This window comes from Raphanus sativus, chromosome 4, assembly GCF_000801105.2.
Source record: "Raphanus sativus cultivar WK10039 chromosome 4, ASM80110v3, whole genome shotgun sequence".
NCBI classification, from domain to species: Eukaryota; Viridiplantae; Streptophyta; class Magnoliopsida; order Brassicales; family Brassicaceae; genus Raphanus; species Raphanus sativus.
In genome coordinates, this window is record NC_079514.1 from 8375278 (window position 1) to 8394664 (window position 19387).

At 38.1% G+C, this 19387-nt stretch overlaps 3 protein-coding genes across 4 annotated transcripts; all 3 read left to right on the top strand.

The window, feature by feature from the left end:
* The first annotated feature begins 1000 nt into the window (after positions 1 to 1000).
* Positions 1001 to 6776, top strand: LOC108851444 (zinc finger CCCH domain-containing protein 44). 2 transcript variants are annotated; one of them, XM_018624876.2, is made up of 11 exons: positions 1001 to 1495; positions 1693 to 1772; positions 1878 to 2065; positions 2520 to 3414; positions 3522 to 3649; positions 3789 to 3848; positions 3937 to 3987; positions 4092 to 4162; positions 4382 to 4533; positions 4640 to 4803; positions 4902 to 6776. In XM_018624876.2, the coding sequence occupies exons 1-11, from the start codon at positions 1167 to 1169 to the stop codon at positions 6633 to 6635; spliced, it is 3852 nt and encodes a 1283-aa protein (XP_018480378.1). In that variant the 5' UTR covers positions 1001 to 1166; the 3' UTR covers positions 6636 to 6776. The 2 variants fall into 2 exon arrangements, with proteins under 2 accessions (XP_018480378.1, XP_018480379.1); XM_018624877.2 differs by having other exon boundaries at positions 4382 to 4518.
* A 3398-nt stretch (positions 6777 to 10174) lies between these two features.
* Positions 10175 to 11999, top strand: LOC108851446 (uncharacterized). The gene is made up of 5 exons (XM_018624878.2): positions 10175 to 10465; positions 10682 to 10854; positions 11177 to 11249; positions 11349 to 11454; positions 11620 to 11999. Exons 1-5 carry the CDS (start codon positions 10291 to 10293, stop codon positions 11738 to 11740), a joined length of 648 nt encoding a protein of 215 aa, XP_018480380.1. The 5' UTR covers positions 10175 to 10290; the 3' UTR covers positions 11741 to 11999.
* Positions 12000 to 12235: 236 nt separating this feature from the next.
* LOC108849871 (protein FMP32, mitochondrial) lies at positions 12236 to 14329 on the top strand. Its single transcript, XM_018623485.2, has 7 exons — positions 12236 to 12851; positions 13081 to 13212; positions 13314 to 13373; positions 13452 to 13528; positions 13623 to 13679; positions 13768 to 13834; positions 13941 to 14329. The coding sequence occupies exons 1-7, from the start codon at positions 12600 to 12602 to the stop codon at positions 14058 to 14060; spliced, it is 765 nt and encodes a 254-aa protein (XP_018478987.1). The 5' UTR covers positions 12236 to 12599; the 3' UTR covers positions 14061 to 14329.
* The last annotated feature ends 5058 nt before the right edge of the window (positions 14330 to 19387 follow it).

The following is a 19387-nucleotide window of genomic DNA, read 5'->3' on the forward strand; positions in this document are numbered from 1 at the left end:
ATTAATATGGGTGGACTTTAATGACAAAAGGATGGATGTTAAAGAAAAGACCAAATTCGGAAAATATATTATTATTTTTTTCCAATTTCGACAAAAAATATCTATTTCAAAAATGTATAGCCAGATCCCAAATGCAAGTCCAACATGCACGTGAACAATGGACCAACAAACCTACAAAGCCTACCAACAGGCTACAATGCCATGTGAGTGTGGCGAATGAAGTTATGATCAAAACATTGAAATATCTTATGCTTTTTTTTAACTATTGAAATATCTTATGCTTCTATTGTGTTTCCAGTTCATCTTTGGTATGAATGATCATTTAAAAAAATTGGATGAGGAGATTATAAACGTAAGGCTGGTAATTTCTACACACTCAGATAGTAATTAAAAAGGGGGAAAATATGTGACAGACACTTGAAGTTTGAATCTTTGATGTTTCCATAAGTATCTTTTTGGGGATGCCTTTTACTTCAAAGTCGTTTGGGATACTAGTACCATTTGGTGTGAAAAGTGAAGAAAATTAAGACATGGAAAGTGCTTTAAATAATTCGACACACAATCTTTGAATAGTAGAGATTAGTAACTTTGACTACATGTAGTGTATTTGAAAAATAATATCTATAGCTAGAAACAAAAAACACCACAATTTTATGTAATAAGATAGTCATACCAAATTAAAAATATTAAACTAAAAAATCTACCATTATATTATATAAATTAATTCGAAATCCAGAAATAGTAGTAAACTGACAAAATCTATAAGAAGAAATGATTCTAAAGGAAAAATAACTTCACAACATATTTTCTGTAAAATAGTCATGTTATAATTTAGACCAGTAGATTTTATAAATTAATTTAAAATCCAGAAATAGTATCAACTTTTTAGAATATAAAATCTCTAAGCAGAAATGATATGAAAAGAAAATAAAAATTTCCATAAGCAGAAAAGAAGTAAAAACAGTTGTTTACTCTTTAAATTGGTCATATTAAGTAACAATGTCCATTTTATCGTTTTCCCCACTAGTCTTCGCTCCAAACACATCACCCATACTCTCTCTCTCTCTCCATCATCATCATCCCCAGAGAACCTCAGATTAGGGTTTCTCTTTCACTAACCGATCTGCAGGTACTACTCACACGTACTTCGAATTCTTCACTCGCCGATGGAGAATCAGCAGCGAGGCGCTTCGTCTCGCGGCGAAAAGAGTTCGGTCAGAGGGATCGATCTCATGAGAGTTGATCAATGCGAAGAGATCGGTGCTCTCTCCTCCGCGCCCGCCCCGACGGTCGTAGGCACGATCGAGCAGGAGGCCCCTGTTAAGCGAAAACGTGGCCGGCCTCCGAAGGCGCACGCTCAGACGCCGTTGCAAACTCAGCAGCCCCCGCCGCCGCAGCCTCCGCCTCCGCCGCCACCGCCGCGGAAGGATGATAAGGAAGAAGATGTCTGTTTTATTTGCTTTGACGGCGGAGACCTCGTTCTATGTGATCGCCGGTGAGTTTTTGTCATAAGAGGTTTAGTTAGTTACTTAATTGGGATTTATATGGTATGTGTTGGTGCTTTAGTTACTATTTTTGATTACATGCTAATTAATGCCATTAATTAGACTCGAATCAATTGGTAACGAAGGCATCTGAGAGATTTTTGGATACGAGATTTGTGTTATTGATAACTTAATTGATGATGTTCAGGAACTGCCCCAAGGCGTACCATCCAACTTGTATTAACAGAGACGAGGCCTTCTTTCGAACAACCGCTAAATGGAACTGCGGTATGTATGTGGAGGGAATATTTCTCTGACGTGCCGTTATTTTTGAAATCTTTTAAATGGCGACGTGGAAGTTGAAACTGATGTTTTTTGTTTCATTCATTTCAGGTTGGCACATATGCAGTGCATGCCAGAAATCATCCAGTTATATGTGTTATACATGCACTTTTTCTGTTTGTAAGCGGTGCGTTGCTTATGCCGACTATGTGTTTGTGAGAGGTAACATGGGGCTTTGTGGCACTTGTATTAAGCCAATAATGTTGATTGAGAATATTGGTCAAGGAGATGTTCAAGCGGTAAGACACTTCTCCACATTCAATTAGTTTCCATTCAGTGCTCAGGCGAATTGATGATTTTTACCACCTGTCACAATTACCTTTGGAGGAATATAGTCTTTTCATGCACATGACACTCGTAAATGTGATAGCAATATATATGGAAATTTGGGGTTGATGGATTAGGACTCATATATTACGAGAGAGTGATGGAATTTTGGGGTTGAATTGAATGATGGAATTTTAGAGATATTGGGTTTCATATTTAGTAAGTTCTCGCAAGAACAGTAGGGTATGTTGGGTGTTTTATTTTGAAAAAAATCGCTTAAAACCAAAGGAAAAGAGTAACTTTTCTTGTTTAGGGAGGAAATCTTGTACTTAGTTCTATAAGAAAGTTGAGTGTTTTTCTTTTAAAGTTATCCTCTTCACTATATCATAATGTGTGGGGATCATAATTGTTTTCCTTGTTTATTAGGTTAAGGTGGATTTTGATGACAAGCTCAGTTGGGAGTATCTATTCAAGGTATATTGGCTTTGCCTGAAGGAAGAGCTGTCTCTAACTGTGGACGAGCTTACTAGAGCATATAATCCTTGGAAGGAGGCTCCTTACACTGTTCCTATAGTGGAGCCACGAAATGGTCATACCCGTAACAATGCTTATTCGTCTGGCAATTCAGCTTTGGATGTAGCAGAGAATGGAACAAAGAGAAGAAAGACTTGTGATTCTTCCACCTTACCTTGCAAGTTGGATGCCAATAATCCAAGTAATACCCCAAATAAGCTTTCTGGAGATACAAATTGGGCAACAAAAGAACTCCTCGAGTTTTTGTCGTTCATGAGAAATGGTGATACATCAGTTATTTCTCAGTTCGACGTGCAGGGTCTTCTACTTGACTATATCAAGAAAAAAAATCTTAGGGATCCTCAGCAGAAGTCTCAAGTTATGTGTGACCTAATGCTTGTGAAGTTGTTTGGAAAACAGCGAGTGGGTCACCTTGAAATGCTTAAGCTTCTTGAGTCTCACTTTCTTATTCAAGAGAAACCGAAAGACGAAAAAACCACAACAGTGGAAACTACTCATGCTGTTCCTAGCCAAGTAGATGAAGGTAGTGGTCATGATCCACCGGTTAGGGATAGAAGACGCAAGATGCGTAGGAAAACTGATGGCAGGGTACAAAATGAAAATCTGGATGCATATGCAGCGATTGATGTTCACAATATCAACTTGATTTATTTGAAACGTAAATTTTTGGAGACTCTACTTGATGATATCAGCAAAGTTCACGAAAAGGTGGTAGGCACAATTTTGAGAATTAAAGTATCTGGCAGCGACCAGAAGCTGGATATTCACAGGCTCGTTCAAGTTGTAGGTATTTGATCAGTGTTCATATTAATGCTTTTTGAGGAAAGAAAATTGGGAAATTAATGACCCAAAATTTTAATAGTAAGATCTCAGCTGCTTGTCCTTATTTAACAGGTACAAGCAAGGCAGCAGCAACCTATCAACTTGGCGCAAAGACTACAGATGTTATGCTAGAAATACTAAATCTAGAAAAGAGAGAGGTCATCTCGATTGATCAATTATCTGACCAGAATGTCACAGAGGTAAATATAACCCCTCTCTAGTCTGAAACATTAGTTTATATAACTTTCTATGCTCGTCAATAAAAAGTTAAAACCCCATCTACTAATAAGGTTAGGCTAGTAATTAGGTTTTATATGTACTTAAAACTGTGGTTTTCAGGACGAGTGCAAACGGCTACGCCAGAGCATAAAATGCGGTCTCAATAAACGTTTGACTGTGGTAAGAACGCGCACATGATATCTTCTCGTCCTGAAATTGTATATTTTACCTAAGTTGGAAACTCACGCTTTCTTTCTTCCGGTGTCAGGGTGACATCTTGAAGACGTCAACAACACTGCAAGCCATGAGAATTAATGAGGTAGGTTAATTAATTGCAGCAAATATCATACGTATAAATATTATAGATTCCCTGATCATAAATTCTTGTCGTGCTGTCTTTTTACTGATGTTTTGTCGTTGTAGTCTCTGGAAGCTGAGATATTAAAGGTCAAACACCTCCGTGATCGGGCCAGTGAGAAGGGTCACAGAAAAGAATATCCTTTTGAGATTGCTATACTATATTTGTTGCACTTTGGTCACACTATTTCCTTTGTAGATATTCCACTCATAACGGCGAAGATTAATCTAGTTTGAGTAGAATTCTGGTCTTCCCATTTTAAATGTTTGGTTTGTGTTAATTAAATGTGAAAGATAACTTTACACTGAGTGATTGCATGGAAAGTTCAAGTCTTGATTTCTTAACCATCTCCCACGCTTAGAGAATGTTTAGAAAAGCTGGGGCTTCTAGAATCACCTGAGCATCGCCAGCGGCTTCTGCAGGAAGTCCCAGAAGTTCACACGGATCCAAGCATGGATCCGAGTCATCCATCAGCAGAAGATGCAGTGTTGGGTACGAGGAACCAAGGTCTCCCACTTTAACCTAGGATGTGAACAAGCTAATTGTTCATTATCTTACGAAAATTCCTCACTGGTGGATGCTGTTTACAATCTTCTACGTTTTCTATTTGCAGATAATCACATTAAGGCACAAAGTAAAGGTCCGAAGAAAAAAGGGAACTTGGGAAACAATGAGCAGAGAAAATATGATGCTCCAGTTTTGCGAAGTAGAAAGGCCGTGAATGTTACTAAGAAAGATGATTGTTCCAAGGTCCACAACAATTCGTCAGATATCCAGGTTTGACCACATCTCCTACTCTGTTTGCAATGTAACCTCTCATATGTTCTTTTAGTTTTGGCTTCAAGTCATATACATTCATTTTCTGTGTACTACAGGAAAGTGGTAAAGATGATGAGGAGAGTGAAATATGGCATTATCGAGATCCAACCGGAAAGACACAGGGACCGTTTTCGATGGTGCAGCTCCGCAGATGGAAATCTTGTGGTCATTTCCCCCCTTATCTTAGGATATGGAGAGCGCATGAGAACCAAGACGAGTCTATACTTCTGACTGAAGCTCTTGCCGGAAGATTTGATAAAGCAACTACTTCGCCAAGTTCCTCTTTGCTTCCCCAAGAACTCAAACTATCTCAGCACGACTCGGGACGCACTAGCGTGGATGGGGTCTGTCTTCGGCAGAACCTTACGCCAGTCAGCAACAGTGCAGCCTCCTCTTCTTCCTCTACTGTTAGTGCCCTTCCTAACGATCCAAAAGAGAAACAAGTTGCGACTCTTTTACCTTGCTCTGGAAAAGTTGAAGATGGTAATTCTGTTCGTTCCAAGCCTCAAGTTAGTTGTCCAGCATCAATGTCTGTGGTTCCAGGACATGTAGTTACTCCTGACGTAAGAGAAACTTCAGTGGCAGATGGCAAGACTGTAGAAAAAGGAACAAACGGTGGTTCTGTTCGTGCACCAAACCTTAATCAAGAAATTCATGTCCCTGATATCCGCAGTCCTACACCAAAGTCAAGCCCTGAAGACTTGGAAGCTCAAGCGGCAGAGACTATTCAGTCTCTGTCTTCATGTGTTTTGGTCAAAGGAACATCTGGTGTCACATGGAGCACCAGCACCACAAGTACCACCGATGCTCCTACCACCACTTCGAGTGTTGTGGTCACTGGAGAACAGCTTCCTCAAGTAACACAGCAGGATGCTGTTGTTTCAGCTGCACCGTCTGTGAAGCCAGTTGATTTGGCAGCTGATCACGCCACAGCTACTCAGACTTCAGGCAACACCCAAGTGGGTCACTCATCTGGGTGGCCAGCCATTGTGGCTGACCCGGACGAGTGTGATGAATCAGTTTCGGATCTATTAGCCGAAGTTGAAGCGATGGAGCAGAACGGTTTGCCCTCTTCACCCACCTCAACATTTCACTATGACGACGATGATTTGACAAAAGGGCCCGAAAAAGATTTCTTTAACCCTGTGGCACGCATGTCCCTCGCACCTGAAACATGCAACAGAATGAATATCTCTCAGCCGAGTATCCTTGACAATGTCTCTGCGGGGAAAAGCTCAATGGGCACAGAAGCAAAAGACAACACTCTCTTCAACCACTGTGGAACCGCTGGACCGGAGCTCCAGCTCTTTGCACCGCCAGCGCCAGCGCCAGCGCCAGTTAGTCAGGACCTGACTCTGACGACAACAGCTCTCAGACTGGGATCAGAAACCACGGTTAAAGCTGGATCGGTCGAGAGGCTTCCCAAGTCTCTTTCGGGAGTTGGTTTGGAACCGAGCCCCAGGTCATCATCATTACATGACTCACCACGTGGAAGCACAGAGCGCGGCCCACGTGGAAACACGGAGCGCAGCCCACGTGGACATGGAAGTCATCAAAGAAGATCCGGTGGGCACAGCAGAGAGCGGCAATGGTGGAACAATGATCACAACAGTAGCGTCAACAACAGTCGTAACCATAACCATCGGCAATGGCCATACAGCAGTAGCCATGGGCATGACCATGGATCAGGTTCATACACAGCTCATCCGCCCAAAGGGCTAAAGATATGTAAGTTCTATGAGAGTGGAAACTGCAAAAAGGGTGCTTCTTGTAGTTTTTGGCACCCCTGATTCGCATTTGTTATATTGTATAATTTATCTGTTTAGGTAACATGTCGAACATCTTGTAGCACCAAAGTTTTTGTACGGAAAACGTGATTTCTAGTTTTAACGAAAAAATATGATCTAAATGTTATGATTCTTTTTTTTTTGAGTCAATTAGGTGTATATACTAAAATTATACAGAAATTTGCAACAGAGAAAAAATCTAGGGATGGAATTGGGCCTGTTTGGGTATGTGGTGAATCAATTACGATGTTACCCTTCACTCTCAATCCATACTACAACATCATCAGGACCGTAGATTAGATGGTTAACTTCAAATAGAGCGGTAATATGAATTGTTAGACGGCTATAGGAGCTTAAGAAAAATTTTAGCAACCCAAAAAATTAGGCAATCTAAACCCCAAACTACAAACAATAAAGACTCAAATTTGAAATGTAGGTTTTGGCAGGGTCAAGAACCATATGTTATATGGTTAATTTCATATAAAGCTATAATATGAACCCGTTAGACGGTTATAATAGGTAAGAAATCATTTTAGCTAACCAAACCACTACTTGTTGAACATTTAACAAGTGTTTAGTTTTACAGACATGTTAGCTAGATATTTAACAACTCACTAATATATTACTCTAATTAGACGGTTAATGAATATTTCAACTAGATTAATACACAGTTATCCGGTTAGATACAATGTTATCCAGTTAGACTTGGTTTAGTATATAAGATATGTGTTTGGGTTTAGGGATTTTGGGTTTATGATTAATGAGTTCGGTTTGGATTTAGGGTTTAGAGTTAATGATTTTGGTTTGGGTTTAGGGTTTAGGATTAATAATTAATTTATCTTTTGTGGTGGTTTATATGTTAGTATTTGACAAACCGAAATCATTAACTCTAAACCCTAAACCCAAACATAAATCATTAACTCTAAACCCTAAACCCAAACCGAAATCATTAATTCTAAACCCTAAATCCAAACGAAATCATTAACTCTAAACCCTAAACCCAAACCGAAATCATTAACTCTAAACCCTAAACCCAAACCAAAATCATTAACTCTAAACCCTAAACCCAAACCGAAATCATTAATCCTAAACCCAAACACATGTCTTATATACTAAAACCAAGTCTAACTGGATAACATTTTATATTCTCCAGACTACAATTAGACGGTTAATGAATACTTCAAATAGGATAAATACAGAGTTATCCGGTTAAATAAAATGTTATCCAGTTAGACTTGGTTTTAGTATATAAGACATGTGTTTGGGTTTAGGGATTTTGGGTTTAGGATTAATGATTTCGGTTTGGGTTTAGGGTTTAGAATTAATGATTTCGGTTTGGGTTTAGGGTTTAGAATTAATGATTTGGGTTTGGGTTTAGGGTTTAGAGTTAGTGATTTCGGTTTGGGTTTAGGGTTTAGAGTTAATGATTAATTTATCTTTTGTGGTGGTTTATATGTTAGTATTTGACAAACCGAAATCATTAATTCTAAATCCTAAACCCAAACCGAAATAATTAATCATAAACCCTAAACCCAAACCAAAATCATTAATTCTAAACCCTAAACCCAAACCGAAATCATTAATCATAAATCCTAAACCCAAACCGAAATCATTAATCCTAACCGAAATCATTAATTCTAAACAGTAAACCCTATTAGACGGTTAATAAATTCTTTAACAAGGATAGATGAAATGTTATCCACTTATTGATTAACCCATACCGAAAATCTCGCCCGTCCATGCGGAGAGGATAAAAGATCTTGATGAGTTTTTCGCATATCCTTGGGGTCGCCTATCATTTGAGATGCTTATAAGTAGCATAAAGGAGAAGGACGAGGTAGCGCTCTCACAGAACACAATTGCATTCCATGGATTCGTTCAGGAATTGCAGTTAGTCATGATGGAAGTTGTACCTGCTTTGACTGAAGTTGTTCACGAAGATTGCTCTCTCAACTCTGAAATTGATTTCGGTGAAGACGGCAAAGAGAACCGAAGTACTGGTATCAACGCGGGACATGCCAGGAACCTTGACGCCTCCACAAATATAAGCTTAGTTATAAGATTTAGATAGATATATAACTAACAACTTGTATGGATATTTTCTAAGATAGTCGGCTTACTAACAACTTGTATGGATATTTTCTATGATAGTCGGCTAAACCTATATAATAAACCATAAACTCAAAACCCAAATCATAATCCCTAAATTTGTATGGTTTATTAAACCTATATAATAAACCATAAACACAAAACCCAAATCATAATCTCTAAACCCAAATCATAATCCCTAAACCCTAACCCAAATCATAAATTCTAAACAGATTTGGGTTTAGGGATCTAGTATTTATCGTTAAGCGGTTGCATTTAGAGATCAGAACTGATTTGTTTGTGCTTGGGTTGATGATTTAGGGGTTTAATCTTTGCTGCTGAGGTTTTAGGGTTTAGTTTTAAATTTATATTTTGGGATGATTTATAGCTTAGGATTTGTTATAAGCAACCAGAATAATGGTTAGTAAAATCAAACGTGTTCCAACATCGATTCTATTAGACGATTATTAAATCATGACCATAGATTAGATGGTTAACTTCAAATATATCGGTAATATGAATTGTTAGACGACTATAGGAGCTTAAGAATAATTTTATGATTTGGATTTAGGGTTTAGTGTTTATGGTTATGATTTGAGTTTAGGGTTAAAGGTTTATACTTAATTATTTTATGAATTTGGCATTGGTTTAGGGTTTAAAATTTTCGTTTTTAGGGTTTAGAATTTTTTTTGAGTCTTTAATGTTTGTAGTTTGGGTTTAAATTGTCTAATTTTTTGGGTTGTTAAAATTATTTTTAAGCTCTTATAGCCATCTAACAATTCATATTACCGCTGTATTTGAAGTTAACTATCTAATCTATGGTCCTGATGGTGTTATAATATTTGTTGATTATATGCATATTATATAGAGTGGAGGGCAGTGTTGTAATTGATTCACCCCAGACCCAAGCAGGCCCACTTCCATGCCTAGGCTTTTCCTGTGAAAACCTACATTGCTAATATTGACATAATTCTTGTATATGAGATGCAAATTCTCTTTTTTTTTTGGATTTTGAGGTGCAAATGTGTCATTCGAACTTTTCATCTTGTACATCTAAGATGTCAGACATCTAGATGCTGATGTAATAGTTTCGAAACGAACAATATGTGAATCGTAGACAGTTTCGAAACGAACGATATGTGAATGGTAGGCACTCAAATATATAGAAACAAAGATGATTTTATTTGAAAAAGAAGGAATGCTGCAAGCATGGGGTGTCGAACTTGGCATCTTAGAAGCATTTAAATAATCTGAAACAAATTATAAACCTTTTAGTTTATTTGCTAACATTTGTTTGCTTTTTCCTTTTTTTGGTTTAGTCCTTTACCTTTATATAAAACCTTCACCAATACGCAGTCGTTAGATCGTTTAGTTTTTTTTCTCCTGAAGTCTACTTGTTATCTTAATGGGCCAAGGCTCATTAAGTTCATTAGCTAACATTTACAAACAAGAGGGCACCGCCGTCAGTGTTTCCGAGATCGGACGAATGAGCTTGAAGATGAGCTAAAACATAGCGAGAGAGAGAGAGAGGACAAGTTGGAAAGCGATCAAGAAGGAAGGAAGGTTGAGGATGAGCGAAGGGTCAAGCGGAGAAGTGAAGAATAGGAGGGTAATGGAAGAGAAAACGGAAGAGAGAGGGGTGGCGAAAGGAAGATCGTGCAAAGGATACCTTTACTACTCTTCCACTCTCAAATCCAAGGATAAGAATCCTCGCTGCGTCGGCATCCCTCGTACTCTCCGTCAAGGTCCCAAATTCTATTCTAGGGTTCCCGAATCCGCCACGTAGTCGTCTCTTTTTTTCCCTGATATTGGTTAGGTTTCTCAATTGCGATTAGGTTCAGAGATAATCTATAATCCATAGGCAGAAATCAGAAATCATCACCCCTCTCTCATGGATTCTGTATGCATATACAGTAATTAGATTTCATGATTTTTTTTTTTTTTTTTTTTTGGTTTGGCAGTTCCTGATTACGTTGTAGGACAATCTGAAGCTGAAGCTTCTAAAGAAGGGCGTACCTTAGCTGATTTTTACTATGGATGTCTGGGTTATTCCGTTTACATGACTGACAAAGACTCCTCTACTGCCATGAAGCAACAAACCAAGACCCAACTTCCCGTTTGTCTCGGCCTTGAGGTTTGACCTCACTCTTTATCACTTCTGTCTCGTTACTCTGAAAGTTATACACATTACGCCATGGTGTTCATGTTATTATGCCCATCGAGTTTTAGTATTATGCGCTCTGGACAATCTAGTTGGTCTCCTTTCTTCTGTCGGCTTGTTTTTGTTGGGGTTTGTGTTTATCTTTTAAGACACTATCAACTTTTGTAAAACTGGATTTTATACTACAAAACACGATCCTTTTACTGGCAATGGCATGACAGAAGAATATGGTCTACTTTGTGTTGTTTGTAATCCCCTATTATCTCCCTCAGACTTTCTAGTGTGGTTCATGCAGATACTAGCAGATAGAAGAGCGGCTTCAAGCAGCAACACTTCTTCTATTCCTGCCCGCGCTCAAAACAGAAATGGTAACACACCTGATCTTCTCTTGGTCACCAGCTTGATAAGTGTCGTGCCATCTTTTATGCTCATCATTTTTTTTTATTTTTTGTGTGTGTATACGGTAGATTCTCGGGAGTTGCCGCAGCACCAGAACCATAGACCAACTTCAATCCCAAAACCAACCCCAACCCCAGCCACTGCTACAAACACTGAAAACGGCTTCATAACGAGGTAATCTAGTGACGACGACCTTTAAGATTCGACTATAGACTAACGAGTCAGGTCTTATGTTACCATATAAAAAGCCATGTCTGAAAGTCATCCTAATGGTGGGGGGGGGGGGGTAACACAATACTCATTAATTCTTTTTTACTGTTGGGGGTGTGATGTATGCAGGTTCACAAGAAATGCAAACCTGGTAGCAGCAGGGGTGATGAAGAACCTGAAGAGAGTGGGTAATTATGTCAAAGAGCATTTGGACGACTCCTTGGACGATCATCGAAAGCGGCCTAAATAAATAAAATCTCTGTGGTGAGATACCAAAAAAAGAACAGAAAAGCACATGTGACAGTCAACAAGATATGAATGATTTGACACTTTTTGAAAACTCCTTTTGGATTCTCGTAATAATAAAAAAAATGGATGTATTGATATACAAGTATGAGAATTGTAATGTGTTCTACCTTCCTCAGTTTTGCTTGTGCTTTGTATACCAAAAGGGTCTAGATGACAAAAAGATTCTCATAAACTCGTATTATTGTTTTGCTTATGCATTATTTCTGTGTATTACTCTCGTTTATCTTAATAGTATTCATTTTTTGTACAACTTGTTTCTCTGGCTCTTACCATCAATTAATACAGAGTAACTTTTACTAGTAAGTAAAAATATTTTACTGATTGATGAAAAACATAGTCAAGTTAGAGATTATTAGCACATGTGTCTATGTGGGACAGTAACTTGTTTTTTTGTTTCGAACACCATGTGGAAGAGTAACTAAACAGAATTCAAGTTGGGAAACGTGCCCAATTCGGAAAGAAGGACAAAAGCTTCACGCTTTCTCTCTCTCTCTCTCTCTATATATCATCGTGGTCCGTCTGTTTCTGTTGATGGTACAGAGTCGTCGTAGCGATTTCAATTCGAAAAAAGAAACCAGAGAATATCCATACGAACAATCCTCTCACCAAACCCCATCTTCAAAGTTCTCACCTTTTTCTCTTGATCGTCGCGAGATTCATCATCATCCTTACCCAATTGGGAAACTTCTTGTCTTTTTTATACTCATCACCCCATCATCCTTATTACAACCCGGTTTACCCGATCTAAAACCTGTGATCGATTGAAACTCTACGGCTTCCGAGTTTTTGCATCAAATTGAATGGCCGGTTACGCGAGTTATCTACGATTGGCACGACTTGGAACCGGTTCGGCTGTAAATTTATCGACTCTCAGATCAATCGGTTCACCGAACCCGACATTTGACCGGACTCTCTTCGATCACCACGACATTCTTCGTTCATCATCATCATCATCTCCTCTGTACATGTACAGACAATCAAACTCCAGATTCATATCTCAACTTGTCAAAACCAATGGCAAACGTTTGTATCTCGTCGACACACTCGCTTTGGTAACAAACAACTCCTTATGCTTAATCTTTTTGATGATGCTTAATTGTTTTTTTTCTCTCTAATGTTTCATTGGTTTTGAATTGTCTAAACTTTGTTTGCCTTTTTTTGAATTGAGACAATGCAATTGGTTATGTTCCAGACCGGAGTCAATTGAACGAAACACACACACATGTCTGATCTTTAATTTCCTAGATATTAGTTATAGGTTCAAAGGATTTTTTTTGTCAGGTAAGGAGCTTAGAAGCACAAGGGTTGCCTTCAAAGCAAGCAGAGGCTATCACAGGTGCTATAACTGAGGTTCTGAATGATAGCTTAGGAGTTGTTTCTCAGTTGGTTGTTTCCAAGGGTGAGATGCAGAAAGTAAGTCTTTCTTATTTGTCTCGTCACAACAACACTTATGACCACCATTTTATAGCTCTTTTAAAGACTCATTTTTTGACCTTCTTGCTTCTTCTGGTTAGGCTGAAATGACACAGGAATCAAACTTATCCAAGTTCAAAAGTGAAATTAACAGTTCTCTGGTAAAGCTGTTTTTTCAAGTGTATAATTTAAATTTTTTTATTGAGTCTTATAAAGATTGTTGGGTTTCATGGTAATAGGACCACCATTTCTCTTTGCTGCAACACGAGAATGAGAAACTCCGCAATGACATTGAACGTATCCGCACTGATATAAGGTCTGTTTTTTTTTTATGAACAAACCAACCCTATATGGTTTGATTTTTGCTATACACTCAGTGTAGTGACTAAGACAATTTATATACATTGCAGGCACGAGATCGACAAAGTCACTGCAGGACAACGATTGGACCTGAATCTTGAAAAAGGGTCCGCTTACTTCTTCTATCTCTATTCAAACTAACATTTTATCTGTTATATGATTTTCTTGAAATATCTTTTCGATGATGGAGAGCAGGAGGATAAGAGATGAGCTAACGAATCAAAACGCCGAAACCTCTAACCTTACAAACAAACTTGACCGTGTTAGTATATACTCTTCATCCCTGGTTTCTCTGCGTTTTTGTTTGTTTATTTTGCAGCAAAAAGTTGATTGTTTATGTTTTTCTTTTTGGTTTCAATGTATCTCAGGAGATTCACACTTTGAGAGCTCAGTTGGAAGCGGCCAAGTACGAGGTGATCAAGTATTGTATCGGTACACTTGTCTCCATCTCAGCCGTTGGTCTAGCTGTCCTCCGGATCGTCATGTGATGTGACTCTCCATCGTTGACCAACACCATCATCTTTGCTGTTTTTAACTATTTCGGATGATTATCTTGGTCTGCTCTCTACATCTTGTGAATTATTCGTATGTTGTAGTATATTATATATGACGAAAGAAAGAAAGAAAGAAAAGAATAACTAATTTATGAGATTTGCGATCAACGTTTATGATGATGTTCTTCCACCTGTATGAAGAATAGTTTGGTTGTATGCATACATTATTATTGGATGTGGAAAGTTGTTCTTGTGATGACGAACCAATCGCAACGATAGTTAGAACCATAGCTAGCTCTCTGCTTGGAGATAAAAGCCCATAAATAACCTTTCGGGCCTCGATAAATGCTATTTTGAAGAATGAGTCAGATTTTGGCCCATTAGATAATATAGGTGTATTTTAGTCAGTATTTAAGATATTTTCATATGGAAACCCAAATTTCAAACCGAACCTAAACCGGGAAAACTGTGAATCCAAGTAGTGTTGAATGTGGTCAGTTGTTGTTGGTTTTTTCAAGCCCATGTCCAACTCTCTATTGTCCGATTAGTACGATATTGTCCACTTTGGGCCGAAGCAGTAAAATTCGCATGGATTTGATTTTGAGCTCATTCCCAAAAAACCTTGTACTAATAAGAGTTGGACATCTCTTTATATACTATACATTATTTGTCTAAACATCCAATGTGGAACTTTATTTGCATTCAAAACAAACCTCCTCTCAAATCTAAGTACCACATGAACTCTTGGTTTTCAACCTCCAGCGAAACCTGGCACACCTCTTGTACCGCCGTAATCACCAACGGACCTCTTCACCTAACCCTTGTTACACCATTAGGATTTATCCACCTAACTCTTACTGCACCATTAGGACATTCACCACCTAATTCTTGCAGTACCGTTAGAAATATCCACCTAATCTTGTATCGTTGTTAGGGAGAGACTTTCGATATAAGTCTCCGGCACCACTTAATCGCGAAGTCATCTTGAGGATTCTCCTCCCACAACCGAAGTTTCCAGGATCTTTGACTGGCCTCTGCAATGCACCCCGTCCTTCCCATCGAAGTGGAGGCTCTTCGAACTTGAAGGGTATTTTGGTCTTTTTGCAGATGTTCGTCATCCCGGTTCTGATACCAATTGTTGGGTTTTTCAAGCCCATGTCCAACTCTACATTGTCCGATTAGTACGATATTGTCCATTTTGGGCCGAAGCAGTAAAGCCCGCATGGATTTGGTTTTGAGCTCATTCCCAAAAGGCCTCGTACTAATCAGAGTTGGACATCTCTTTATATACTAGACATTATTTGTCTAAACTTCCAATGTGGGATTTTATTTGCATTCACAACAAACCTCCTCTCAAACCAAGTACCACATGAACCCTTGGTTTTCAACCTCCAGCGAAACCTGGCACACCTTTTGTACCGCCGTAATCACCAATGGGCCTCTTCACCTAGCCCTTGTTACACCATTAGGATTTATCCACCTAACTCTTACTGCACCATTAGGACATTCATCACCTAATCCTTGCAGTACCGTTAGAAATATCCACCTAATCTTGTATCGTCGTTAGGGAGAGACTTTCGATATAAGTCTCCGGCACCACTTAATCGCGAAGTCACCTTGAAGATTCTCCTCTCACAACCGAAGTTTCCAGGATCTTTGACTGTTCTCTGTTACGTACCCCTCCCTTCCGATCGAAGGAAGCACTACTTCGAACTTGAAGGGTATTTTGATCTTCTTACAGATATTCGTCATCCCGGCTCTGATACCAATTGTTGGGCTTTTTCAAACCCATGTCCAACTCTACATTATCCGATTAGTATGATATTGTTCATTTTGAGCCGAAGCAGTAAAGCCCGCATGGATTTGGTTTTGAGTTCATTCCCAAAAGGCCTCGTACTAATCAGAGTTGGACATCTTTTTATATACTAGACATTATTTATCTAAACTTCCAATGTAAGACTTTATTTGCATTCACAACAGTCGTAAAAACACTGCTTTTTTCTTATAAAAGTAGTGTTGAATGGAGAGGTGGAACCGTGGAAAGAAAAGTGGTTCGGCCGGCAACGCATCAATAACACCAATGTGCGGTTCAAAAACATAAACTGGTTTAACCTAAAGTTTTGAAGTTGTGTGAGTTTGGGTGTTATGTTGGCTACTACTTGAATATAAGAAGCGTAAAGAGTTCAAAAAAAAAAAAAAAAAAAAGAAGCGTAAAGCAAACAATAATGTAAGGTCAAAGGATCCTCCCTACCATTCTAATTAGCCCTGCGACTTCGGTTTTCCGAAACCGAACCGAACCGAACCGTCGGTTTTCGGTTAACCGAAGTTTTAAAAAAAAATTCCGAAATAAACCGAATGAAATTTCGGTTCGGTTATCGGTTTTTTTCGGTTTTCAAATTTATTTCCGAAAATAACCGATTTTAAAAAATTCGGTTAATTTTGGTATAGTTTTTCCAAAATATTCGGGTATTTTCGGTTAAAGTCGGTTATTTCGGATAGTTTCGGTTATTTTTGGTTTATTCGGTTATTTTCGGTTCGGTTTTTCGGTTATTTTCGGTTATTATCGGTTATTTTCGGTTTTTACAATTTTTAATTTTTTTTTTAAAATCGAAAACCGAACCGAACCGAACCGATAACCGAATTAATTTTCAAACTCATACCGAATTGAACCGAATTGAAAACCGAACCGAACCGAAAACCGAAAAAAACCGGTTCGGTCCGGTTCGGCCCATTCGGTTCGGACAAAAATCGCAGGCCTAATTCTAATAATTGCTTTACAATTGGAGAAGAACGCCGTTGAAACAATTTATCTATTATCCGTAGAACTTTGAAAACCCTACTCAAAAATATACAATCTGGTGTGGGAAGATGGTTAGTTGTAACTTTTCTCTTAGGAAACTTAATGATATGATGGAACTAACTATTTAGACAATGGACCATAACAACGTCAAACCGACGACGGGAATGTGTGAAAGAAGTTGAATATGGTGGGGGAAATGCTCAATCTGTAGTTCAAACTTCAAAATGTGTTAGGTCTATTTTCATATTTTTAGAGTATCTCACTTGTTGACCAAAAAAGGAGTGTATCTTACTAGTTAAACTAAAACCAAAAAAAAGGTAAAAAGAAACAAAATTATGGGAACTGGCATTTTATGAACATTTCAGAAATTTTTGGTATTATGTCATTGATAAATTTTCTTAAAAATATTAAATTTAATTATATCAAAAATTATTATTTTATTAATAACCTCTTGTGAAATTTTGACTGATGTTATTGCTCTTACAATTCACTCATTTAATTATATGCTTGTATATGACTTTATTAAAACAATGAAGTAAAAAATGATAAAGTTCATTAGTAATTTATTGGAAATATTGTATATTATATTTTAAACAGTATATATATATATATATATATATATATATATATTTGGTCGAAATATATATAAATATATATGTGTTCTTTGGTATATGCGAAAGTAGACATGCCAATATATTTTCTGATTTTTAGGCTAACACTTGGAAGAAAAGTCAACTAAAACCAGTGGAGGAATAACTCCCCAAGTTTATAGAAATTTGTAAATATAACAAAAGTGTAAAACTTTAGTGAAGCGAGCGATGGACGTTCGTGCGAATCTCAAAGATATGGTCAACGAATATTATTAATAGTCCAAAAATTGGCAGTATTGCACATCACTAGAAGTCTAGATGGACGCATCCAATCTCCAAAGACCAAAACTACGCAGACTATAGTAAGTAACTAAGTTATGATATATGGCTATACAACTACATGAATCAATTTGCAGTTTTATTGTGTGGCTATTGTATTTTTCCCCCTTGGAGATTCGATGGTAGAGAAGCAAAGCTTCTAAAATTTGTTAGTCAACAGACCGGTGAGCAACTAGCGATTAGACCCGAATGTTTTTTTACAGAGCTGATCATGAGCCAGAGTTCATAATGTACTAATTTTAGATGCCATAATTTATATGAAATTTTGAAAATATAATTTCTTTTTATAATCTAGCACCAAAGCCTTATAGTATAGTATATCAGTGAAAGTATAAACTTCCATTATTTCAGTGCGACGGTTTAATGTTATGCAGATTAACGGGGAGGAAACTTGTGGTTTGGAACCCATGCACTGGTCAAACTAGGAGCATTGAACCCGGGACTTCATGATGATGCGTATGCTTTAGGATACACGACCACATCTTCTTCTTCTTGTGGCCTCCGTAGCTACAAAATCTTGAGGCGTTTTTTATCGTCAGAAAGGGTCGGTGGTTCCGGAGGGTGAGATGTATGATCTCACCTCTGACTCTTGGAGGGTTCTTGATGATTGATTCCTTTCCTCCTCTTGGCTACTCCGTAAATCGCAACGGCGTGTCTTTGGAAGGAGACGCTTACTTCGTTGCTCCACGAGACAAAGGAAATGATGCTTTCTTGATCACAAAATTCGATTTCACAACCGAGACGCACCTCTTCCGTTTCAGAGTCTTGATCCTTGGGATAAAGCGTTTCTTTCGGTTGTTAGAGACGAAAAAAATCGCCTTGTTAGACGTTTGTAAATTGGAAGGGAACATGAGTATATGGGTGACCAACAAGTTTGACGATGATGATGAAGCCAACTACCTGTCGTGGGGGAGCGACTTTGTCATGGGATTAAATTGTTATAATATCTGACAGGTATTTCGAAAGCTTCTTGTTCGACGAAGAGAATAAAGTGGCGGTACTGTCTTGTGCAGAAGAAAGCTTGCGTCATAGATTTGTTACCAGAATCTACATTGCTGACGAGTCTATGGATATGGATAAACAAAAGTTTATAAAGCTAAGACATCCACGTATCATCAGTTATGCTCCGAGTTTGGTTCACGTTCCGAAAAGTACACTTAAGAGGAGGCAAAAGAAGAGAGGTTGTTTAGCTATCCCTTAAAATGAATTACTCTCTTTCTTCTCGTTTTGGTGTTCTTCTTCTCGTTTGTTTCGGTTTAAGCGACGCTTGATTATGATTTTTTTTTGTTTTGCTTTTGTGTAATTGGATCATTTATTCAAATACAATGTTCAGCTTGGACCCAATTCCGCTTCAAATGTTTTATCTTGGAGAGAATGTCATCACGTAAGCAGAATCTTATTCATGGACTGAGAGAGAGTAAACAAGCGCGATACCAAACTAGATTCTGTTCAGTAACGTAACCTGTCCTAATTGCGTTTGATCCGAATTCAAAACCGGAATGTTGCTTTAGTACCAGTTATTTATACTTCCTAGAATCCAAAAATCTAACCGTCATCCAAATAAACCGAAAAAGAGCCAATGTGTAATCCAA